Source organism: Rhinolophus hipposideros, assembly GCF_964194185.1.
Source record: "Rhinolophus hipposideros genome assembly, chromosome: 3".
NCBI classification, from domain to species: Eukaryota; Metazoa; Chordata; class Mammalia; order Chiroptera; family Rhinolophidae; genus Rhinolophus; species Rhinolophus hipposideros.
In genome coordinates this window covers 19,360,841-19,388,054 of record NC_138049.1, presented here as the reverse complement: position 1 = coordinate 19,388,054, position 27,214 = coordinate 19,360,841, and the positions used below count along the sequence as shown (strand labels likewise).

The following is a 27,214-nucleotide window of genomic DNA, read 5'->3' as shown; positions in this document are numbered from 1 at the left end:
TTTCCAACCGTTTTTACATGCCTCAAACATACCAATGCAAGGCCTAAATCAAATGCGACTTATTCCTTGACTCTTTCTCTGATCTCCTCTTCACCCCCATCAAGAAGAAATACTTTTCCTATGAATTTATGAAGGTATTTGTACCTAATATATAAGTTGTAATTATCTATATACTTATCTCACCCTTCACCCCCATAGCTTCTTGAAAGCAGCACCTGGATCTCTTTTTGGACAGACATAGGAGGTGTTCAGTAAAATATGATCTGGTGCTCCCTAAATGTTACTCTTTTTTTCTTTGTACAGTGTTTTCCACATAATAGATGAACAACTAATTTTCGTTAAATGAATAGGATGTACAAAACTTTAAGTGATGAATATAACAAAGGATTGAAAATATTTCCAGTTCTTATTGTATCTATTTATTGGACTAGAAGTCTTACAAAATGATTTCAACCAATTTGGTCATGCACAATTGTTAATTTTTGCTTTTGTTTTGCTCAGTAATGTTAATTCCCAATGCTTAACAGTAGGGTGTGGGGGATACCCATTGTCCCACTATTAGGGTTATAACAGAGGCAAGCTTCAGACCAAATCTGCCAGGCACATTGGCATTCTTTGACCAGTCATTATTAGCAAGTAGGCTCAACAGAGTTCACGTAGTCCATTTCGTAAGCTTGGTAAGCTGCAGCTCTCTGTCCTTTTGAAGAACAGGGTGTTTTAGTTCAAGTAACTGCAGCAATATTTTAGAGCTGGGCAATGCAGTGCAATGGCTACTGAGCCCCTGAATTGTAAGTATTCTGAGTTGAGATGTGCTGTAAACGTGAAACACACACTGGATTTCAAAGACTTAGTAAGAAAAAGAGAATGTCAAATATCAGTAGTTTTTGAAATACTGAGTATATGCTGCAATGATAATATTTTGTATATATTGGGTTAAAGAGCGTATTACTAAAATTAATTTTACTTTTTTTTCATGTAGCTACTAGAAATTTGAAAATCATGTATACAGCTCACATTGTGTTTCTATTGGACAGTGATGTTTTAGAGAGAGGATTTAGTTACAGGATTTAGCCAGCACCACGTGACTAGAATCATCCTAGCCAATGGCTGAACACAGGGCCTTAAGGTTCTAGCCTCCCTAGACTTGCTAGATTTTTATTCTGTTTAATCAGGGGTGGGAGAAGTCTATAAAATATTTTGGCCAATTCACATTCACTGAATAACATTAAATTCACCAGTGGGAGAATGTTTCTAACCTTCTAGTTATGTCAATTCTCAAGCTACAGTAAAAACACATTTCTTACATTCATTAAATTAATTAGCAAAGTCTCTGGTGTTAATGGTGACAAAGATAGCTGGTGCCTTTCTAGGGGCCACCTCTAGAGTTTAGCCTTTCTCGTTAAATTGCAGCTCACAATTTTCTCTGGAGTGTTATCCTGGATTGGGACAACTGTGAGCCTCTACAGTGGTTTGCACACAGGAATATGTGTGTCGCCCTGGGGCCAGCTTTTCCAGTAGTTAAGGATCTGAGGAAGCCTCTTGGGTACCTGCCTTCTCCTTTCCCATCATTCCTTTCAGGATTGCCTTCCTCCACTTTACAAAAGAAAGAAACACCTTTCGCCTTCCCCAAATCTTACTGAGTTACATTGCGGTAAGGCACCAAATCAGGGGGCAATTTAAGAATGCAAAGCCAATAATAACACTCCCTTAAGAATTATTAAAATGGCCAGTGCCTAATTGCATCTGGGACAAGGCTCTGTGCCCGCCATCTTTATCCATCTGTTTTAGAATGAGAATTCTGACATGAGCTGTTGCCCAGGAGATTCATATGAATGTGTTTTTTAAATAGAAAACTAAAGTCATACTTCCCTTGTCAGAAATTAAGTCTGATTTAGCTGATTAGTTTGACAGTGAGGACTAGTTTTGCCAATTAGGGTACTAGAGGAGACGTTTTCTATTAATTGAATGAGCTAAATTTGCAACTCCTTAACAGTATGCTGGAAATTACATTTTCTTACCTGTTTAAATTTGCCACAAATATTAGTTGTTAACTTAAAAGTGTGTGTGGGAATTCTTTTAGAGGTTCAGGAACACACAATGTTCGAAGCCTCTGACTTAAACTAACATAAACATAACATTACCCTTTGTATGTTGAAATCTTTTAACATATGAATATATGATAGACATCACACAGGAGATTTCAAGAAGAGAGAGAAAAGATGTAAAAAGATATGCCATAAAAGAAATACAAGAAATAGACTTGGCACTTGGATTGTTGCAGGGCAGCCAGGACCCACGCAGGCAGGAGGAAGGCAGGCCCTATGGCTAAGCATTCAAGAATGATGACCCAGGCCAAGGCAGGTCCAGCGATGGGCATTGTAAAAGAATATTCAGGGAGGCAGGAGGGAGGAAGATTTGGATGTTCAAAGAAGCGAGGCGGGCAGAAGAAGGAGGTGGGTACTGAAGATGAAGAGGAGAGAAAGAAGGGAAGAGTCCCAGCCCCAGTGACCCTCCAAATGTTGGGGTGTTGTAAGAAGCCTGGTAGCTCTGTTTGCGGGAATGTTCATTCTCTCCGGTTGTCTAGACTTTTGCAAGGGTCTAGAATCTTGGAATATTTTTTTTTTTTTTTAAATTCTCAAGTTCCTTGAGGTCACATTGCTCTTTGTGGCGACTTGGGGACTCTCTGCTTAGCTGAATTGAAAGACAGCACTCATGCTTATATGGATTGTTGTTGTATGGGTCTCCCTCTGTCCCAAGGTATTTATATGGGCCCTGACACACAGAGAACAAAATGGAAGTAGTTCAAAGGAGGGAAGCCTTCCCAAAGGAGGGAATCCTATTGCCACACCTTTTAATGCACTGGAGTTGTTGGCTTTGGAAGGTTATCATTGGTGTCTACAAAGCTCATTCACTGATTAATACATATATGTATGTATATATATCTCATATCTATACCTATATATATATCTGAATGTTGACCCAAAGTTGGGATTATAGAAGACACACGGTACACAGGTAAAGGTTTCCTACATCAGCTCTATAGACAATAATAGCATTCCTACGTAGGAGTGCAGGGAGCTACGTGAGTACTGAAAGTGTTGTCTTTTTCTATAAAATGTTTTGTTTGAGAATTACTATTTCTTGGTTATTTTATTGTCTTACATGGGTTTATGAAGAATCTAAAAGAATCTCTGGATTCCTCATAATATGGGGAAAATAATAAAGTAATAAAAATCGGAAAAACACTGTGAATGTTTAGCAGTCTTGAAAGGATATGTTGTTTTTTTCCTATTTTGGAAATTAGAACTTGTCATGACAAGTCTGAAGTCAGGTCACTGGAATGTGTTTTACATTCGAAAAATTTTTTTCTCCACTCCCATGAAAATTTACATGCAAATTTACATGAATTTTCATACATCTAGAGATATATGTATATGAAACAGTCACTCTTTTTTGAGACTTCTGTAGATAGTTTGTAGAACACAATAGATCTTTAATAGGAATAAAATGAGGAATCAAATTTTACAGAAATTTTAAAGGTAAGTAACTCTTGTCAATAAATAAAAAATATTTTCTATTGGCTTTTCATGACAGTGATTCATCATCCTTATGACTCATTCAGCAACTCCTAAATAACCTCCCCTTGTTCTGTGACATTTCAAGTGATTTTCATAAAACTCTTTCGTTCCCAGGACCAAAGTCCAAAGTGAAGTGTTTGTATGTAAAATTTACAATTTCTTTTCCCATAAATTGAGTCCTTATTCTTTTGCATTTGCAACACATATATTATGGTTGATATCAAAGATGTTAAGATGGATATTTCTGGAGAGAAGGTTTCAAACAATGCCAGATTCCTATAAATCTTCCAGAGATTCTTCAGGTTAGGTTTAGCAGCTCTAGAAAGTGAAAGTAGGAACACGTTTTCACTTGTATTCCTATGCATTTGTTTAAAAAACTTGAGGAGCTCGTCAGGGAAAAAGTAGATAAGAGATAAGTAAACTCTAAAATTAGAAGATGGTCAAGAATTAATAGATATATCTAATTCTGAAAATAAATCTTTGGGAAGTAGATTAATCATTTTGCAATATTGTGTGGATTAAATGCAAAAGAGCTATCTCTGCAGTTCAGCTACTGGGGGAATCATGCTATTGAACTTGGGCTTTTCAGAAAGTCTTCAGGATATCTCAAAGTTGTAGTTTTTGCATTTTCAAAACTCAATCTTATGGTCAGCATCATTACTCATTAGAGAAATGCAAATCCAAACCACAACATACCATTGCGCACTTACTAGGATGGCTATAATAATAAAAAGAGGAAATAAGTGTTAGTGAGGATGTGGAGAAATTGAAACCCATGTACAATTGCTGGTAGGAGTGCAAAATGGTACATCTGTTATGGAAAACAATTTGGCATTTCCTCAAAAATCTAAACACAGAATGACCACACGACCCAGCTGTTCCACTCCTAGGTATAGTTTATGCAAAGGAACTGAAAGCAGGGAGTTAAACAGATATCAATATGCCAGTTTTTTTATAGCCTTATTCACAATAGCCAAAAGGTAGAAACAACCCACGTGTCCTCCAACAGATGAATGGATGAACATAATGTGGCATCTACATGCAACAAACTATTATTATTCAGCCTTAAATAGGAATGAGATTCAGACACATGCAGCAACATGGTTGGACCTTGAAAACACTATGCTAAGTGAAATAAGCCAGACAGGGCAGGATAGATATTTTATGATTCCACTTCTGTGAAAAATCTAGAAGAGGCGAATACATAGAGAGAAAGATTAGAGGTTACCAAGGCCTGGGGGAAGGCCCTGACAGAGTTTCTATTTACGTGTATGAAAAAGTTTTGGAAATAGAGGGTGGCAATGGTTGCACAACACTGTGGGTGTAATTAACGCCACTGAATCATGCATTCTGATATAGTGGCAACGTTCATGTTATATATATTTTACCACAATTTAAAAAATTAATAATGTAATATACCAAAAACCATTGAATTACAAACTTTAAATGGCTGAATTATATGGTTTGTGATTCATATCTGAATATAGATATTAGGAAAAAGGGTAATGTTGAGAGCAAGAGGAGTATTAGGGAAGGAGACCTGGCTCCAGACTTGATCTAGAGAGCCAACTAACTGCATAGCCTGGGATAAGCTTCTGACATTTCTGGTCTCAGGGTGCGGTTGGATCAGGTGCTCTTATAACACTGTGAATCTGTGATAGTAAGGTGGGCCGCTTGGGTGGATTAGGTTGGTGCTCAGCTGGAACATACATTGTCCTCCAGTGATGAAACTGATGCGAATTCTGTATTCAGTTAAGATGGGGCTCCAGAATTTTAATGAGTTTTGGTGCAGAGTGGATGGGTCATGCTAACTAGGTTTCGTTTGTGACTCTACTACTTGTTGTTGGGTACCGGGGTGATTGATTTAACTTTTGTCCCTGGGTCTCAGCTTCTCATTTGAAAAGTGTAGTTGTTTCCTCTTCTTTCTCACTCCATCCATCTCCACGTCTCCCAGAGAGACCATCAACTTGTTTTTTGTTTTGTTCAGAGTGAAGCAAACGTCTATTTTAAATGCAGTTTTTAGCTTTAATAACTTCAAGGTATAAATGCGATAAACTTACAAACATGTCATTTGGCATTTTAATTGTTTCAATGTCTTATACATGTAGGTAGTTTTGACAGTTTCGCAAAGCACATTTTTAGTTTTTAAGTTTTCCCTCAGGTCCTCTGAGGATGTCAGATTTTGAAACAAACTCTGGAGTTTAAGTACTCTGCTTGGTAGTCATCTGTTTCCTCTTGTCTCTGTTTCATTGCCTATATATTTATAGTACTTTACAAATCATAACATAATATTTATGTTTCTGTATGATATTTTAATACATATTGTTTGAATAAATGAATTGGTGCTTTTTAGAGACCAAAAAAATTGGGTCTGAGAAAATAAGAGAGGAGAATGACATGTCTAAGCTTTAGTAGTAGATTTATTTTGGGGTTGTTTCAAACAGTACTTAGAAAAAGAAGTGGGAGTATGGTCTGAAATGCTTTCATTGCTTTCAAAATCATCTCTTTTGCTAATGAGATGCTAATCATCTCTTTTGCTAATAAGTTTGCTAATGAGAAACTGGCGTTCTCAGTTGTATTAAATTTCATGAAAGAGGCTTCAATTTTAAAATCAGTCCAAGTTTGTGAAATCATCCAACAGGACATTTCTTTTTTGACCTAAAGCCTAGGGACTTCTTTTCTGAATAGCTGCATTTTATGGAACTCAGGGTATTGCCAGTGAATTGGACACTCTTTAGTTGCTTTGAAAATGTTAGAGGGTCCTGCTTCCTTTCTAATGGTTGAGTTTTAATAGTGGTGTATGTGTTCCCGAGACCTGTGTGTTTCCATAGGGCAAACAGCTGCTAATTTCTCTGCTATATTTCCAGTTTAAAATTTAAATTGAGGTTTGTTGCTAAGTTCTGCTAAAGGAATTTTTGATATGCCTTTGAGCTGGTGAAGTGAAAAAAACTTTCAAACTAGTTTCCTTGAAGATTTATCAGGCAGATTGGCTGATGTTTCTTGCTTCATTTCTTTTACCCATCACAGAAATAAAATTCCAGGCGAGGCAGCCGCCAAGGCCCTTGGATCTGCATGAGCATGTCAAAAGCATTTTAAGAAGAGCAAAATATTTAGAGGAAGAATTTGTAAAAGCCTTAAGGGATTTAACACATTTTTCTTCTCCTAATTCAGTCTCATGTTTGTCGCCATAATGGAGAAAGGTCAATAATGGGTAAGATTTACTAAGCCAGGAAGGGCTTTCAAAACTAAATGTTTTCCTAAAATCCAAATTAAAAAATAAAAAACAGCAACCACAAAAAACACTTGTTTGGAAACCTGAAAGAATATGTTTAGAGCATAAATTAGACTCAGTCATTTAATACATATATAAATAGCTATATGTACGTTTGTGTTGTCTGCACACACATTTTGTTTTGGAGAAATTAAAATAATTAACAGCTTGATAATGGAGAGTCGAGCAAATTTGAGACTTGAAATTCTGTATTAATTTCTGGGGAGGCAAAATGATTGATCAGAATAGCATGACTTAGATTTTTAGTTGTCTTGCTACCACTTTGGCAGCATATTTTTACCTCTCTGATACAGAGACCTGGGCTAAGGTTGACACTTTAATTGTTGTGGTGTGGAAGGCGGTCCTATACTAGTAAGTGTTCCAAATTTGTCACATTTTTAATCTCATAATTGAAAAGCTACAGGCAAATTCCTATTTAACTGAATTCCTGTTTGGTAGGAAATAAGGGGTGGGTGTGTGTGTGCATGTGTGTGTGTATGTGTGTACACGCTTGAACAAAGGCTTATTGAAATATGAACCTTCTTTTTTTCCTCTTTAGCTGTATCATGAAAGTGAATATAGAAGAGTTTTATATAAATTCTGAAGTATTTTTGAAATGTTTGTGTTCAATAATTTATATTTTATAAATACTTTATTTCATGTCAGTTACTTATGTTCACATTCAGACTTTGATTTGACCCAAAGATCAAAGACCTTATTAATTTTTTATAAACATCTCTGTATGGTATGAATCTACTTTTAAAATTTGATTTCACTCTATATGTGATAACACATTTTTTTTTAAAAGATATTTTATTGGGGAAAGGGAACAGGACTTTATTGGGGAACAATGTGTACTTCCAGGATTTTTTCCAAGTCAAGTTGTTGTCCTTTCAATTGTAGTTGTGGAGGGCTCAGCTCAGCTCCAGGTCCAGTTGCTGTTGTTAGTTGCAGGGGGCACAGCCCACCATCCCTTGCGGGAGTCGAACCGGTAACGTTGTGGCTGACAGCTCGCGCTCCAACCAACTGAGCCATCCAGGAGCTCAGTGGCAGCTCAACTCAAGGTGCTGTGTTCAATCATAGTTGCAGGGGGCGCTGCCCACCATCCCTTGAGGGAGTCAAGGAGTCAAACTGGCAACCTTGTGGTTGAGAGCCCACTGGCCTATGTGGGAATTGAACTGGCAGCCTTTGGCGTTAGGAGCATGGAGCTCCAACCGCTTGAGCCACCGGGCCGACCTACATGCGATAAAATTAAAAGGCCTTATTTATCATTTGATAAGGTGACAGGCACTAATATCTTTGTCCACTCTATACCTGGAGAGGAACCTGTATAGTATTAGATAATTTAATATGTTTTTGAAAATAAGAAGGCAAAATGCCTAGAAAGGAGGTTAAGAAAAAAAAAGTAATATTTATCCCTTACAAATTTCCCCATTTTTATGATCAAGCATTCTTAAGTTGTATGAAGATTAGAAATTTGGAGAATTTATGGCCATTATATATATTTTTGTTCATAGCATTAAAGAATCATAGATATGGCATAATTTATAAAAATAAATGCTTGTCAGGTAGTGGGACAAATAATTAGATTTTCCAAGTGCTCCAAACACTAATATTTAATACGGAATCCGTATTGGTGGGGCTGGTGTAGTGCCTCTTCAGGTTGGTGTCTGGCTGCCTTATGTTCTGCATATAATCTCAGGTTTGTCCTTGGGTGTGATGGTCAAGGGTGGGACATTCAAAGTGTGTAAGGAAGTTCTCTTGGTTAATAAGTGGGGTATATGTGGCACTGATCAGATGGCAGAAAGTCTTAAAGCGGGGCTGATGCTGACTACCTTGTCCTTTCTGGAAGGAAGGCCTCCTGTCAGCACAATTAACATCAAGAAGTTTCTTAGAGAGCAGTTTTGTTTTTCATTCAATTGCCCCCTTTATGTCTTGGCGTCAATCTCCAATTACCTTTATGGATCTGTCGAAGTGTACTCTTTTCTGAAGCTGCTGCTATATTTATTCCAGGAAGGGCCTTTTAATGACAAACTCTCCTTCCAGAAGAGAGTAAGCGCCAAAGATACCACAGGCGTGGTGAAGTAGGGGGTGAACTTCCAATTCTGCTGTTAGAGATGAGTGAGGTCTGTGTGGAAGGAAGCCCCTTCACACTGACACATGCAGGGCAGGGCTTTCTCTGTTATTGTTTCCTGTTGTCATGTGGGAGGCAGCCTGGCAGTGTGGACAGTAGTGGAACGAGCAGGGTATATAGCTACACAAAACCAAATCTTTCTGCACTCTTCCAAACCCTCCTCAGGCAGCTTTTAGACCTACTTAGAGACTGCTAACATGCTGCTTTGTAGGATTTAAGCCAACATGTCTTGCTGGTTGTAATAGAGAATTAGAAAGCAGTTGAAAAGGATATGATTAGAAGTAAAAGAAAGGGTAAAATGGATGTTTATTAGCCTTGTTTACACGTATATTATAATAATTATAGCAAGAATAAGAACAACAGAACTGAATACCAGCTCTTTGCTGAGTATTTTTTGTTTATGTTCACTAATCCTCACTGTGCCCTTGCGAGCTGGGTGCTATTTATCCGCATTTTACAGATGAGAACTCGGAGATGTTATGACGACTTACCAAGGCCACAGGATAAGTAGTTTGGGATGTGGTCTGTGTGCTTTGAAAGCCCTTTGCTCTCTTAGTTACACCACCCAGTCTCCTTATAACCAACTAAATAACTCTGCCCATCTTCAAGAAGTTCAGGATGCTTTAGTGTTTTAAAGTCAACTTTCATTTGTTGTGCCTTGGAAAATGAATTTTTAATCAAAACCAAAGCTGATCATTTTCTTTTTAAATGACTGATTTCTCTATTTGCAAAATGCGTAGGTTGTTTTTATAGAATAAGATCATTAAAATCTTGCCATGTGAGTTTTACTACAGGAAAACAGGTTAATTGACTATAAACCTTATACTATACTTATCCTAAACCTTATACTAGTTTTTTTCTGGGAGGTTTAGGTCTTGTATGAAAAGGAGGGAAACATGAATTTTTTGATTAACATGCAAACATTTTTATCATGCTGAAATTTTACTTAAACAAAAAGCGACTCTGTATTGCATATAATAGTTCACAAGTGAGGCCCTGGTTCTATCCCACAACGGTGGAGGTAATGGCTGGTGGTAGTGTATCATGGCTTAGGGTGAAGAGCCAGCTCCCTTGGGAAAGGTGCCTGAGACTCCGATTGCTACCGGCTTGGCTTTCGCAGGCTCCAAATGCTGACCTCGTCAGCCATCACATCCTTTGCTGTGGATCATTGCGCCTCATGAACTCGACTAATAGCGCTATTTAAAACTGTCCAGGATGGAGATGGTCTTATTTAGCACCCTTACTAACGGTACCATATCTCATACTTTTCTCTCTCCTTTTCCCCTTCACAGATGAACACAATGATGTGCAGAAGAAAACTTTCACCAAATGGATAAATGCTCGCTTTTCAAAGGTAACGGAGACTTTCAAAAATTTTATGATGATTGAAATGCCTTATTCTGCTTGATGGAGTTTGGTTGAAAGTGCAGTGAACTTTACCCATGGAATGTGATCTAACAGAAAGATACAGTTACATTTATTCTTCCTTTATACTCTTCTAAAATAGGTTGACGTGGACATTCTGATGTAAATGCATTCAGGGTGTAAACAGTTTTTTATTTTTACCTGGCATTCCCTGGATATCAAGCCAAGAATTTTCTGCTTTTTGACTCTGTGAATCCTGGGAACATTTAGGAAATGAATATTTCATTGGGAAAATTTTTTGTTCACTTAGCTGAAAAGATAATGATTTCATTTTGCCTGGTTAAAATCAAATTGTTATTATTCAGGCAGCCATTTAACCCTATGCAGAAATGTTTAGGGATTTTTCATACTTACGGATGTGGCTAATAAGTTTTATCTGCTCTGTGGTTCTTTTCTTGTGAACCTCCTCACTTCTCTCCCCAAAGATCTGTTCTTTCCCAGCATTTCTAACTACTTGGGTCATAGTCAACGTTTTGATCGATATATTTTTTTTAGAGGCAGAGCAGGCTGAAGAGTGGACTTGGCAGTGCTATTTTCAAACTTGTTCTAATACAATTATCCATTGGTTATTAAACCAGTAACCTTACTGGTTCCCTTATGGTGTTACTAGGTCATCCAGAGGCTATTGCGATTTTGTCCTATAAGTCTGAGATGGGAGGAGAATTTTCAGGTTAATGGATTATAGGATGACTCTATAGAGCAAGATGAAAAATAAACGTTTCTCAGGGAAACACCATTAGGGTATTTTAAAAGTATGAAAGCTATTTTAATTAGTAATTATTTTTCAAAATTTTCTATTTGAGAAGGTTGCAAAGGTCAGGAAAGTAAGCATTGGTATTTCTTTGAAACCAAATGAGAATGTTTTAGGATTACTTTGAGTAACAGTGCAGTTTAAAAATTGCTCCACTTCCCAGTATTTTCAGTTGTTCATTTGATTGCAGGATGTTTTTAGGTTTACAAGTTTTTGTTGAGGAATATTTTATCTTGTCTCTGAGAATGTAAGGAATGTGAAAACTGTCTGACTTTGACAGAAAGGTCAAGAATAAAGGAGTGCTTGCATAACTGGTGGTTTTCTGTGTAGGAATATTCTAAAGTAGACATAGCTATTTTTTGATAAATTAATTTTGTTCTAGAGGCACAGGTAAAATCTGGGATTCCAGAAGTACCAGAATAATTTATTTCATGAATTTGATATTTAAATTTGTACATTTATCATGTATATACAGAGAGTGCCAAAAAATATATACACATTTTAAGGAAGGAAAACTGTATTAAAATTGTAATACTGAACCTATACAGATAACAAAAGATGAATACAAGTCACATTTGACTTCTGCAATTACAAGAGGTGCTCAAAGCGGCTGCCATCAGTGTCCAGACACTTCTGATTACGGCAAACTACTGCTTGAGCAACGTTGACCAAAGCGTCCACTTGTATACATTTTTTTGGCACCCCTGGTACTATTTTATAATACTAAATGTCGTACTATTTTATAATACTAAATAAGTTCCATGTAAATTATTTGCTCCAGGAAGTTTGTAATTATGCCAAGACAATGAAAAGACAAGGTAATGTGATAATTTTCAGTAACAGTTGCAGTTATGTAAACTGACGAAGAAGCTGAAAGCTTATTTTTTTTGGAGAAATAGTATAAAAGTAGAGCTGACCCTGGAAACATTTCCTTTTAGATTACTTCTAGTAAAAAAATCCAAGTCAAGAAGGAACCTGGATCTGTCTAGAAGAGATTTGTCAAATAAGTTATGAGTACTTACATGTAATGAGATGGAGGGCTCATGGCAGTGACACTAAGCTTCATCCATATGTTTTTCTTTTCACGGGCTGTCTTAGGACCATAAGTCAGACTTCTTCCGTACTGGTGGTCGGGAAAGGGAAAACATTCTAGACTGGGAGATTTCCCAAGACTCCTTACACAGTTTAACTCCCCGTGTCCTGGCGTACGGTTATATTTGGGTATAGTGTCACTAGGTAATCTAGAGACTAGCACAAGAAAAAAAATCCTGTTGAAGGGAAGGCGTTTTATATCATTTCTATTTTCTCTGTGTCCTTTGGTATATCCTGGTGGAGTTTAAAACAGAATGATTGACTGAGTCCGCTGCTTCCCTATAGTGTGGGTCCCTCTATAGAGAAATAGTGCCCCTGTGCTGAGAAATCCAAACAGACCCTGATGGCATCTCTGCCACTTAGGAATTTGTTTTAAATTCCTTCCCTGGACATTTCCTTTGTGGCCCCCTCCCCAGCCAAAGTCTCAAACACCAAGTCTTGTTGATTCCAGTACCATATGGATTCAACATTGTCCATTTCTACCCATCTTTACTGACACCTCCTTTTGCCAAGTCACTGTTATCTGAGTTAGGAAAAATGGTGAAAGACTTTAAGATGAGCAGGAAAGATTAGTGGGAATCCTGCCAGCACATCCATCTGGGTCATCTGCCTTCCATTATCTTTGAGCTGCTCTACAACTCTGAGCTGTGGGCACAGATAATAATGCAGATGACACTTAATCATAAAAATCAAAAGTAGTTTGGAAGTCAGTTGATTATTACCCTTGGATAGACCTGTTTTTGCATCCACTGTAAATGTAGTTTAGTTTTCCTTTATTGCATGTAAACATGTGGCTTTTTGAATTCTCCCATGAACCAGTTGTAACCTAGTGGTTACCTCATTAATTAGTAAGTGGAATTACATTTCTTTGACACATGTTAATATTATATTTGTAGGAGATTTATGACTACCGTTTTTGAAAATGATCCCTGACCACTGTCATCTGCTAACTGGTTCTTCCTTTCCTTTCTTCATCTTATTTATCTCCTTCCTTCCACTTTCTACAGAGTAGCTGGACTGATCTTCAAGTGTAAATACCTCCTTAAGCCTAAATATCTCCTTCGGTAAAATCTTTCAATGGCTGCCCACTGTTATTAGTTGGCTTTTAAAGCCCTAAATAGTTATCGCCACCCCCGATTTACTCCTGATTTACTCATTTTATTATACTCTCACCCCCTAATTATGCTCTAGCCACATTGTGTATGTCCCCTTCCCTGATGGGTCTTGCCATGGCTTTTACACACATGCACCTTTCTTCATCTTTTTCTGGCCAACTCCTACTCTTCCTTCTTGTCTGAGCTTGTATGTCACTTCTCCAAGGACACCTTTTCTGAGCTCCCAGAGTAAGGTAGGTATGCTCTGTACTCATAAAGTGTTAGGATGCACTTATCGTAATTGTAATTTAAATAATCATATCTGAAAATATTTGTCTCTCCTCTTCTAAACAGTGGTATGTTCCGTGGGTGCAGAAATTGTCTATTTTGTTTACTGGCAAACTTCTAGCATTTAGTAAGCAACCAGTGAGTATTTATAGGCTTAATAAATAAATGAATGACAATGATAGAAACATACATTTAAATGCCTAATGCTATATATGTCCATAAACCATTTAGAAGTGATTGTATTGGAAAGAGATAGGAGTGTGGAACTGAGAGCAAAATAGCATAAACTTTTATTTCATGGATGTGACTACATCAGGGCTTTCATTGCATTTGTTCACAAAAGCAAACAAACAAATCCAGTTATGCAAAGTTTCCGTATTTACCTGTTTTCTTGGAGTTGTGCTGCAAAGATTGTTAATTCACCATTTGGACTTAATATATATGATTCTCTTGTTTACTGGATAGGATTTTTCAAATAGGACCATGTATAAATTTACTGTAGAAAAAAATGAGATTTCAAACTTAAATCGGCACAACTCATTCCTGAAGGGATTTGGTAAAGAGCTTAAGAATATTGAATAATATGGATCTAAAACCACATTTTGATTTTTATATATAGAAATACAATAGCTAAGACAGCATTCACTATAAATACATAGTCTTTCTATTATAAGACCTTGTTAATAGCTCATAGGGTACACAATGCTTTGGAGTTTAGGTATCGTGAGACATCACACAGCGTAGAAAAATGTACTAGATTTTGGAAAGTTATGAAGAGCTGAGAAGAAAATGATTATCTAAAGAAGCTAACAGTTAGGAAATTAAACACTTCTTCCTGGATATGCTGCTCATTTATTTATGACCTCTGGCAAATTATTAGCCAATTTTTTTTCAGGTCATTTCGTTTTTATTTCTCTAGCTACAAAACACACTTGATCATAATTATTTGACTCACGTTGCTAAGAAATATCGAGGCATTATTGTGAAACGTTATGGGAGATCATAATTACTTACAAATGCTAAATTAAAACCCTGCCTGGTACTTGCAACTTGTGGTATGCCTGGTCTGTGATATACATATATTTTAAAACAGAAATGGAAAAAAATTAAGCATTGGCTTATGAAGCCCACTTTATTCCATTGCCTGGTGGGTAAAGCGTGAGTGTTCTGTTCCCTCTGATTTGAAACCTTTAGTTTGTTTGTGGGCTGGTTCTCCTGAGGGTGGTAGCGAAGGCCTCTTGCTTCACTGTTGGGAAGTGTGTTCTGACTTTAAGCCTGCATTTTCTTTGGCTGTCTTTCACAGTTGCTCATCTGGCAGAGCTGAGACATACAAATTGCAGAAGCATTTTTATCAATTTTGTGAAGTGATTCTCAAAAAACATTTTAACACTTAAAGTTTAGGTAGAGAATATGCAAACTTAAAATTGCTGAACTTGAGTTTGGGCAGATATCTGCTTCTCCCCTTTTGAAGACAAAGGTGAGCCAAGTTTTCATTTAGTTACTATTGCATACCTGAAATTTCAATTGATAGAACATAAACGAGGAAATCTGTGGAGAATTTTTTATAAATTTCAAGGTGAAGAGCCATTCAAATGTGTTCCTTTTGGAGGCAGTGGAACATTGCTTTTAGTGTGCTATAGTTTTCCCATTTTTTTTTCATATTAGCAGTTGATGGCCACAAAAATAGAAGTGGGGAAAGATGTTCAGGGAGATTTGTAGAGGAGGGTTCAACTAAGTCATCTCACAGGTGTCTAAGCCTCCTTAGCACTGTTAAAGAGATTGTACAAGCTTCCTTGTGTCATGATAAACAGCATCTCTAGCAGAGATTTGAGCTTGAGACTTACACACTGGGTCTACCATTGATTTGTTTTCGTGACTAGGGATATAGCAACTCAACTAATTGTTTTAGGGACCATAACCATTCAAGTGGTTCCTTAAGACATTTCAGTTTATGTCTGTTCACCAGTACCTCTAAGAAACAAACAGTAAAATGCATTCCATATTCCTAAACAGCTTCCTAATAGGTTTTGGCTATCTTATGTAAGTTTGCTTGTTTTTTTTTCTCTTGTTTGTTTTCATTCAATTTGGTTTTTTTTTTTGTTTGTTTGTTTTGGTTCCAAACATACTTGCAAAATGACTTTCACCCGGCTATTATGGTTAACGTAAAAAAAAAAAAAAAAATTCACATGCTGTGCCAAGTACAGAGTGAGTACTTAATAAATGATTTTGACTGAGCCTATTAGTATTTGTAATTGTTAAACACATTTGGTAATATATGCTGAGTCTTTGTAGTTGAAGATCAACTTTGGTATCGATCTGCCGAGAGAAACGACTTTTCATCCTCTACCTAGAAAGGGGTTAGCAGAGCTCTTCCATTCAGCTGTGTGACTTCAGCATTTCCACGTTCAGAGATGGGCCCTGATTGGTGCAGGGGTGGGTAGGCCAGTGAGCTATAAAGAGAGGATTGTTGCAGTGGTGGTAGTTGTCGGGGAAAGAAGCTCTTTCTGTTAAGCAGAGCTAGGACACCCATTTTCAGCTGCACCTGGCCCAGGAAGCTTTCAGCTCCAATTGCTACAGGTAGCTGTCCACTAACCATGAGGGGAGCCAGACTGGAGGGTAGGGTCAGGGGGAGTTCACACTGTTTTCCTTGTTGGGGAAATAAAAAATTATGCCAACATAAACCCCCCTGTTCAATATAAAACACTGAGAAAACACAATTTATTGTTGAATGTACGGATCAGATTGGGTGCATGCAGGCAGTTGGTAAAAGACTGGAAAGTCTGGAAGAATTTCATGCAACTATACCGTAACGTAGAATGAAGAACAATGGGTACTTACCTCTTGGAGAGACAAATGGATGCACCTTGTGGGGGGTCTCCTGTCTACCTCCTGAAAGATTCCTGAGGAAAGTTTGAGGTCTTTGTTATTTTGCATTGGAAAATTAGAGACAATTAATCTAACTCCTGACCAAAAAGTTGGGCCTCATATGTTTTTAAGGAGACACCCTAAGGGGAAGGAAGGAGCAGGGCAGCTGCCCCTCCTCTATCAAACCAAGAAAATGTCACTTACTTACCTTTCCATGATCATTATCAAGGCCATGAGAAGGCCTCACCCTGGTCCCATGGAGGCCTCACCATCTTTTAAGGAACTGCTTCTTCAGACGTTGCCACTGCTTTGCCAGTTGTGTATGTGGGCTGAGCCGCGCTGTCTCCTGAGTCTGCCTTCACACATGCCTGCTGTGCGTGTGGAGTTGGGTTTCTTCAGCGTGCAGACTGGTTGTTTGCCCATGGAGTATACACGTGGCCCTGCCTCTGGCTGCCACGTGTGGGAGCCCCACATGTGGTTCCTGATCACCCCAGGTTCGTCAGCACGATCTCAGTGACTTGGCTTACCCAAAATTGTGTTACTTGCTGTATGGCTTCTGATGCTCTTGAAAGGTATTACTTGGTTTAGCTTATGTTTTATAGTATATTGTAATTTTTCAGGTAAATTTTCATTGATTTGATTCCCACGTGAACGCTGCGTAAATCCTGGCTCTGTGGGTCTTGTGGTGCTAGTGTGACTACCTGAGCCATCTGTTTCTCTTGCGTGTCTCCGTCCCTCCGCCCTTCCACGCCAGCTTCGAAGTGGACTGTTGTTCAGCTCACTCTAAGATCTTCTGGTGGCCACCATGATTCTTAAAGAGGAAGGCTGAGAGCTGTGCGCACACCAGTTCTTTCAGCGACTGTAACACATCCTGCCGGTTTGCCTTGTCAAGGGCTTCCGGCCTTGCTGGGGCATTTCGTAGCGCTCATTCTGCTTTCAGTCAAAAGCCTTGCTGCCTTTTTTCCTCCACCATGGGGTTAAATCACAAAGTCCGTGCTGAAGATGATACAGTCTTCACTTCATTGTTTAAACTACACACTTCAAAGCTGTGATAAACCTCGTTTTATCAGTTTACTTCATCTTGACTGGAGATAGCATTTTAAAAAGTCTATTATTTAGTTACACAATAATACATATTACAAAAATATAGGTAACAGAAGAAATAAAAAAAGAAATTTTTTCTTGCGCCACTTTTAATTCTACTACCAAGAGAAAAGTATAACATTTCGTTGTTGTAAAATACTTAAAAATATATATTTATAAGTAGATGCACTGTAATAAACCAAAATGAGATTGGACACTGTGTTCTCAACTGATGCATTATTGATTTTGAAGAAAATGAAGAATCGCAAGAGCCAAGAAGGATGCGACATTGGTGTCAGTGCTGAGATTCGGGATTCATAGATTAAAGATTCTGAGTCTAAAAATATTAAAAGAAATATTAAGTTAAATTACTCATTTCTTTTTGAATTTTTAAAATAACCAACCCGTTGCAAAGAAAAATCACTCAAAGGAAAATAAGAGAGAGTGAGATTATAGAACTTACAATGTTATCAGATGCTGGAGCACCATTTTTCAATTGATCGGGGGCATCAGACTAATCTGAAAAGAATGCAAATACATTATGGTATATATACTATATATGTTTGTGTATGTATATATGACATATATACACATACACTGTAAATAGTAGGGATAGTGACTGAATTGCATGGGCCACCTTGAATCCTGTTTTGAAAATAGGCAGGGCATAAATAAATATCAGAATAGCCAAACAGTGTCAGAGGGCTCACATTTATTATTTGTTTGTAAGATACTGTTATCAGACATGTTAGTGGTGAAAGCATTTAAAAACTTATCTTTTCACTTTTTATTATACACAGTTCTAATTTGATTGCTTATAATGGGATTAGGTAACTCACTGCACAGATTCTGTCTCTGTACAGTGTCTGTTACTTGGTGGAAATTTGGCAGAACCAAGCTAGTTCATGAGTCTCTGAATGTGCTCACCATGTTCGGTTGGTCCTTCTTGTGTTTACATGTGTGTAGAGTCTGAGTGCCTTGAAAGCAAGGACTGCGTTTGTCAGCCTGACTGGTCAGTGTCATCACAGCACACCACAGAGAGGCACGGAGCAGTCTTCCAAATGGAAAATCCAAGCCCCAACTTCACCTCTGGTTTGTTTGTTGTCGGTATAAGGAAATAGCCCTTTGCCCTTTGAAGCACTCCAAACTGCACTTTCTGAATTTTCCCGTCTTATTCAATCGTTTATAGGTATTTTTCTATTACTACTACTATTGTTGCTGAAAAACTTGACCTATGATGGCAATAACGATGTTTTGGGAATATTGAGGAAGAGGGAGAATAGTACAGTATCAGACTAGAGACAGGATGCGGACCAGATCACAGAGGGTGTTTTGTTTGGAGTTTGGATTATGTTTGCCTATAATGGGAGTCTGTTAGGTTAAAACAGGGACACGACATGTGATCTGCACCGTAAAATCAAGTTGTTCTGGCTATCATGCAGAAGCAAAGAGATCAGTTAGCCTAGTACTGAACGCGCGGACTAGAGTGGGAGCAGCGATGATGGGGAGAATGTGTTTTTGAGGTAGAAATGAGAAGTGGGGACTGAGTGACAGGGAAATAATCTGGCATGATTCCTTTGGTTTTTGGTATGAACAAGTATAATGACTCTGCTGGTACTTTGCATTATATTCCCTAGCCAAGGGATGGTGTTTTGTGTGTGTGTCTGTATATGTGTGTGCACGGGAGCGCATGTCCTTTCCATAGTGTTTCTCAATTCCTCAGAGGATTCACTGTTGACTAATCTTATGCTTCACCCATATGTGGTTGTGCCCTCTGCAGAGATTGCTAATCAGTCACCCTATGATCTGGGATGCTTGTACACATGATTTGTTTATCTGGCTCAATGTTTTCGAAAGTGACATATATCAGGCTATTACATGTATAAATTCAGATTCCCAGCTTTTTTTGAAAAATACCGAAAGTCCAAATGACAATGGGCTGGAATTCCCACATGCCACCGTTACCTGGAACTCAGCACTGGCTGTTGCTTTCAGCCTTGAGAGCTGGCTGATGCTGCAGGTGTGATGGGCCCATCAGCTTTCCTTCATTCTGTTAGACCATCACATGCACATGTCATGTATTTGCAGCTCCTACCCTCCCACAGATCCCACCTGCTCCTCGTGCATTGTGATGACGTTTACTTCTGTCCTCTGACACTTAAATCCAGGAGCTTCAGTATTCCATCTGCAGGTATTAATGTGGGTCCCTGTTGTCAAAATTGTGGCTTTAGAACTGGTGCTATGAGAGTGCAAAGAAGAACAGGGAAAAAGGGGATGAAAGGAGGGGGCTACCAGAGCCGGTTACCTACAACATCTGTCATCTGGATTCATATCATATTGCCTTTTTAATTTTTTTAAGTTTAAATGCAACATGACGCTTATCTGCCCTCTCAGTTCATTTGTATTGCTTTGTGTTTATTGGAAAACTATGGAAATCCTCTCTTGTGAATGGGGAGGGAGGCATTTCTGCAAGGCCAGTCACAAAGGAGGTATTCACCCAATATTTGTCTGATTGAATTATTAAACTGTATTCTCTCTCTCAGAGAAGTCTCTACAAATACGTCTTTACAAAGAATTAAAAATCTAAATAAGAGCTTGACTGTCAGGATGAATCAGTTTTTATTTTTATTAAATGTTGACTTCTGACATTTTCAGACTGCTCCTCAGGGTGGATCTCATGTTCAGAGCCTGTGATACGAAAGCACCAGATATGCTTTAAAACCGAGTGCTTTGGTAAAAAATAGTCTTCATTTTGAGTCCATTTAAATGTGATGTACATATATCTTGTTACTCTCTTTGGGAAATCGATAAATATAAACTCCTCTCTTCTCCCCCAACCCCCACCCACCTGATTAGATCTTTCCTGCCCTGTATGTTGCCGTCCTGTGCCCTCATAATTTTAGTAGCAGTTATACACAGACTTTGAGAACACGGATTTGGAGCCCGGTTTGTGGTATCAGATCCCAGTTCTGCCTCTCACTTGTCATGTCACTTCTAGGTTTGCTTCCTTACATTAAAATACTATTATAAAAAACAAACTACAGGCACATAACACATCGAAATCTCTTAAAACATCTGAGCGATTGCTATTACTATGTTGAAGAACATTTCCTGTTTCTACTCTGGTTTTGTATGGCCCGTGAGCTAAGAATGGTGTTTATGTTTTTAGATGGTTGCAAGAAATCAAAAGAAGAATGATATTTTGTGGCGCGTGGACATTATGTGAAATTCAAATTTCGGAGTCCACAAATAAATTTTATCGGAACGCAATCATTCTGATCAGCGTATTCCTTTATGTAATATCTGTGACTGCTTTCAAATTACAATAGGGTAGAGTAGTTTCAAGGAGTAATTTCAGTAGAGCCCACCTGGCCAGCAATGCCCATCCCAGGTTCTCTCTGGACCTTTATAAAAGAAGTTTTCTGACCTCTGTTCCAGGGCACAAAGCACGAATCACCACACCTCCAGGTGTTACTCTCCCGAATTGTAGGTGGAACTTGCTCTTTGGCATAGGCTGGTTCTTTCCATTCATATCAGGGATGTTCTTAAATTGTGTTTGTCAGGAATATGTAGAATTTTGTAGTGATTGGCCATATATGTGGCGCCACTGTGTTTTCTGTGTAAGTTTTAAACCACAGTTTTGGATTTGTATGAGCCAAGGTACTTTCCTTCAGTCTGTCAGGGGGGAGATTTACAGGTTGGCTGTGTTTTCCTCTCTTCAGCCATCCCGAAGGTGGATGTGGAGGGTACCAGCTAGGAGTACACCCCAATAACACCTCCATTAGGGGTGGGGTGGGAGAGTGCTGGGAGAAGGGGATACAACATGAAATATATTTCTTATTGATTGTCATCAATATTTAGCTGAAATTTTGAAACAGAATAAAGAAAGAATTGCTACTGTAGGATTTTTGCTTTTGTTTTTAAAGAAAATAAAGTCATTGGTTACCTTGTGTGAGTGATGATTAACTTCTAGAAAGACGGTGTGTCTTGGTCATCTCTGTTTCGACAGAATGCTCCACAGGGAACATTTCTCCAAATTTGTTGTTCAGTAAACAAGTGAATGGAATGGATCAGAGAGAAATGAAAAGTGTGTCTCATGCAGAAAAATAAATGCTTCCTCTTAATTAATGCCTCCTACTTTACCAGCAGTGGCAGAGTTTAAAGAATAATCCAGTGAGTCTGAATTACGCCCTGTCTCATGGTGCATACCTAAGTGTGCTCCTGTATGATTATGTTCATTATTTTTGAATGGGAGGTATTCCTAGGGCTTGCCATATTAGTGAATTCAAAAGAGAAAGACTGGAAAGGTCTTTCTCTGTGAATTGACACCAACAAGTACTCAGGTTCACAGGCTGCTTTTACAGTCCTGGGATGAAGTAGTGCTTATTTGCTTTATCCATCTTTTCAGATAGTGTTGACATTTTATGGCACCTTTACAACAGTTATGCTTGTGACATGAATGAGGATATCAACTATTTATTGAACATTTGTTGTCTTAGTTTTTAATAGATGAGGAAATAGACACAGAAAGGCCAAGTAACTTGCCCAAAGTTATACAGGAGGTAAGAGACTTCCTGTCTACAGGTCATTGATGGACATTCAGAATTATTTGTAATACGGACTAATCTTTACCTGCACTTTGTTTTATATGCTGCTGTTTTATGCTCTTTATTTATTTTTGGAAAGTGGGTAATGGATGTGAGAAGAGTTAAATGCTGCCTGGACGTTATTTAGCTGCCCTTGTCATCCGTATTTCTTAAGATCCTTTCTGAGCTTAGATAGCCCTATTTGTGTCTCCCATGAACTTTACCTATATTCTTGTGTTTTCTCTCTAAGATCAGGGTTGGTCAGCTCTCCCCGAAAGGGAATCTGATTATTTGGTGGCTGCTTTGCTGAAGTGTAGTTTGGTTGGTTTAGAGAGGGGAAAGGTCAGAGGCAGCAGATGACGAGGACCACTTCTCCCCTGTACTTTCACTGACAGCGGGTAGGAAGTCTTTCATGTGCAAGAAATGTCTCCTTGCTGTGCCTCCAGAAGGATTTCTGCCTCTGGCAGGAGTCTCCCATATCGTGCAAATTTGTTTGTTATTACAGTCTGTGGAGATGATCTGTGTGTCCATATCCCCAGCGCTGCTCACGAAAATGGCCACTGGGAAGAGAAAAGCAGCTTTGTTTTTGACACGAATAAGTTAAAGTTTACTCTTTGCTGTGTCCGTGGTGAAAACTTTACCATACTTCCTCTCATTTAGAATACATGGACTATGGAATACATGGACATGTTAGAAATCATTAGCCGACTATACATTATACTTAATTAAAAACGTAATGCATCAAGAGAAGAGGAAAAAAAGGGATAAATGCCACGTTTCAGGAAACCTCAGGATGGGTCCCTCTCCCCTCCTCCATTTCAAGCTCAGAGTAAAATTTTGCTTCATATGACTATGTATGTTTTTTTAATGTGAGAAGGTTATAAAATGTGTTTATTATTGACAGGACCTAGAGACTATTAATCTCTGTGGAGATTTTATATTAGAAGGGAATAATTTGATATAACATAATGATACAATATTTATTACATTGTGCTTTATAGTTTTATGGACATTTTCACATAGTATTAATTATTTAATCTTTACTAGAACCTGTGATTTGGAAAGAGGTTAAGTAGCTGACTTAGGTTTGCCAGTAAATTAATGGTCAAACTGGGGTTAAAACTGAACATCAGATCACACACACACAGAAAGGTCAGCGTCTGCCTGGAAGGGGTTGTGTCTTCTGGCTTCAGACACTAAAGTATGTTCATCGGTGGAAGCTGATGCTATTTATCAGTCAGGGATGAAAGTTTAAGAATTCTATAAGCTTTGTCATTCAAGATACTGGACTGGGACTGGACTTAGGCACAGAGCCCAAAGTGTCCTAATCATTCAGAAAGTAATAGCTAGAAATATAGACGTAGCACCGAGGAGCTGAAATTGATGATGAAATGATCTGCTCCCATAATGGAAATGCAGAAAGACAGCATCATACAATGAATGTCAAGGGCAGTGATGGAATCAGAATCCACACACTTTCCATTGGCCTCTGTACCCAGGTGTCGTATCCTCATTTATATTTTTAATGCATCTTTTCATCATGTCTTCTCAGGAATGTATACCATCGTCAAGTCATATTGACATTAACCATAGTTGTATTCACTCCCTTTCTAATAAATAATACAATTTAAATCTTTCAGCTTAAAACGTTTCTTATGAGATTTCAAAGTTCTCTTTATTTGTACTTGTTCTTTCAATTCAAGGCAAACTTCAATAGTCTGCTGATCATCTAGAATTTTAAATTAGGAAAAAAATGAAACCCTTCATTTGTTTCAGGCATGTATGGAATTTCTGCTGCTGAATTAACTGGTATTTCACTGTTTCTTATACAGAGTGGGAAACCACCCATCAGTGATATGTTCACAGACCTCAAAGATGGAAGGAAACTATTGGATCTTCTAGAAGGCCTTACAGGCACATCACTGGTGAGAGAATGTTTGAGAACCAGCTTAATGGAGTGTCTGTCTCTGATCCTTATTGATACCTGAAGACTCACTGTGTGTACTTACAATGTAAAAGCTGAAATAGGAATATTAAAAAAGAGTTTCTTAATGAATTTTTTGATAGAGCAATATTTAGGCTTTCTTGAAGGCGCCATTTTTATCAAAGATAATAATTACCTTAGAAGTTTATTGCTCTCAGCTAGCCCAGCAGAGAATTTCAAAGAAGAATGGATATGAGAAGAGGGTATAATATTTTGAGTAATAGACAGTGTAGAGACAAACACAGTAAACTGTTATTTAACAAATATTAAAACAAGGTTGTTAAAAACTATGACATTTTTATTCAGGTTTTCAGTATTATCTTTGCATTTATTTCTTCATCAAATCCCACTCTATTACTTTATGTGCAAGATACTGTACTGTCACACAGAAGTAACTCTGCTAATGAAGGGGATGCATTTTGTGGGTGCAAACTTGAACACCAGAGGTAGAATTACTATAAAAGGCATAGAGAGATGCACTCCCGGAGATGAATCCCTTTCTTGCCAAACGGTGGGTTGTTACACTCTCCCTTTTGCATTCCAGATGGTGGGTAGACCCTGTTGGAGAGGCTGATCTCTCTCAGATAAGATTCCCTGGCCAGTGAGGCAGAAAGAAGCTGCCAAGATCACCTTTCCCCAGGTGGTGATTCCTGCCATCCCAGCGAGCCCTTGTAATGCTAGCTGGAACCTGGGAGAGTGCTTCTGAATCCCCCTGCTCTGTGCAGCGTGGAGGTGATGCTACTTCTAAATCCCTCTGCATCCAGACTGATTTAGATAAAGGAAACTTTGCCCCCAAATTTGTTTGCACATTAGAATCACCAGGGAAATCTTTCCGTGAGTTCCAAACCTGAACTATACCTGAGACTCACTAAGTCACAGTCTTTGGGGGTAGGGTCAGACAGAGGCAGTGGTAGTTTTGGAAGCTCCCTGGGAGATTCCAGTGTACAGATAAACTAGGGAACTAATATCTTAAAATATTGTTGGTGAGGGAGTTTGCATTCTGTCGACGTTGACCCGCACGTGGCCTGAGAAAGCAGCCAGAGCAGTTGGCACCGATGCTGTTCTCTGTCCTTCTCAGTGTCCGTGACTGAGGAGGTGGAGGGACTGTCTCATTTGATTTTGTGTTTTGTTTTCCAGCCGAAGGAACGTGGTTCTACAAGGGTACATGCTTTAAATAATGTCAACAGAGTGCTGCAGGTTTTACATCAGAACAATGTAAGTTTGCCTTGTGACTTTTTGAGGTCTTTGGTGCCCCCCAATGATTCATTGTGAAAATTATTTATTCATTCATTTATTCATTGTGAAGCCAGCTGCCTGCTCTGTGCATTGGCCTCAACTAATTTTTGGAAACATTTTTCTTAGGAGAAGTGTTGAACCTTTTCTATCAGTGAAGGAAAAGTCGTGCTTTTCCTGATTGCTTTGTTGATCTAGGGTGCAAATCATACATTTTTGAGATTTAGGCTTACCTGATTCTCTAAAATGAAATTTCTCCCATCATGCACTGGTATTGCTGTCCAAAGGTGCTGAAACAAAAACCTGGGCTTCTGTGGAGACATTGTCCTAAAAATCCTGTTCTCATTTTCCTAGGTGGATTTAGTGAATATAGGAGGAACTGACATTGTTGACGGAAATCACAAACTGACTCTGGGATTGCTTTGGAGCATCATTTTGCACTGGCAGGTGGGAAATTTTTAATCACTTCTTTATAGGAATTGAAAATGTATCATTTGCGGATTAGTTTCTTAGGGCTGACATCTTAAAGAACCACAAACTGAGTGGCTTCAGCAACAGAAATTTATTTTCTCACAGTTCCAGAGAAATCTGAGAGCAAGGTGTCAGCTGAGTTGGTTTCTTCTGAGGCCTCTCTCCTTGGCTTGCACACGCTGTCTTCTCTGCGGCCTCACGTGGTCTTCCCTCTGTGAGCGTCCGTACTCTAGTCTATGCTTCTTACACCACGATACCAGTCATACTGGACTGCCCCCCCAATATGGTCTCAATTTACCTTATTACCTCTTTAAAGACACTATCTCTAAATACAGTCACATTATGAGGTTACTGGGGGGTTAGGACTTTATTCAAAATAGAACACAATTGAACTCATAACAATTTGGAATGGAAGAGACTGACTGCTCTATTTTCCTGGCATAGAAAAACAGTATATTTTTTAATACTAAATTTAAAAATTGACATAATTTTAGTTGGAAAAAAAAAATAGCTCAGAGAATTCCCAGATACCTTTGACTCAGATTCCCCAAATGTTAACAGTTGTCTATGTATCTATGTTCTTTCCCTTTCTCTTTGCTTAAATACATCATTGTGTATTTTCTAAAAAGCAAATCATTCTCCTGAAAACAAGGAATTCTCTTGCATGACTACAACATAATAGTAATATCATAACATAAAATGTATATAATAATAGTAATATTTATCATTAATTTACTATGTCTTTTTAGTCTTCTTTATCCTGTAATAGATTCTTTCTTTATGTTTCAAAGTTGGAAAGCCATTTTTGAAGAATACTGGACAGTTATTTTGAAGACTGGCCTTCCATGTTGGTTTGGTTGATACTTTCCCATGCTTAGATTCAGGTTACTCATTTTTGGCAGGAATGCCACGACAGTGACATTGAGTTCTCAGTGTACCACATCAGGAAGCATGTACTGGCTTTTTCTGGCAGTGTTAACTTTCATCATTTGGGTCATGTATCTGCAGGTGTCTCCACTGTAAAGTGACTTTGTTATTAAAAAATATCTTGTGGGATATACTTTGAAACTGTGTAAATATTTTGCTGCTTATCAAATCTTTGTCCATTAGTTTTAAGATCCATTCATAATTCTTACCTGATCATTTATTGTTATGATGCTTGGCAAATACTGATGTTCTAATTTCATCATTTCTTCTACATTTTATTAATCAGCTTTGTACTTGTAAGGAAGAGCTTTCCCTTATCTCTTGTTTATCTCTCTATCTATCTCTCTATCTCTCTATCTCTCTATCTATCTGTCTATCTGTCTGTCTGTCTATCTATCTATCTATCTATCTATCTATCTATCTATCTATCTA

At 38.2% G+C, this 27,214-nt stretch overlaps 1 protein-coding gene across 3 annotated transcripts in view; it reads left to right on the top strand.

The window, feature by feature from the left end:
• UTRN (utrophin) overlaps positions 1 to 27,214 on the top strand; it is a 461,045-nt gene that overhangs the window by 83,804 nt on the left and 350,027 nt on the right. For all 3 annotated transcript variants that reach the window (XM_081037226.1, XM_081037224.1, XM_081037225.1), the window contains 4 exons: positions 10,276 to 10,337; positions 24,000 to 24,092; positions 25,289 to 25,366; positions 25,739 to 25,831. In XM_081037226.1, coding sequence (XP_080893352.1) covers positions 10,276 to 10,337; positions 24,000 to 24,092; positions 25,289 to 25,366; positions 25,739 to 25,831 — 326 coding nt within the window. The remainder of the gene's footprint in view (positions 1 to 10,275; positions 10,338 to 23,999; positions 24,093 to 25,288; positions 25,367 to 25,738; positions 25,832 to 27,214) is intronic.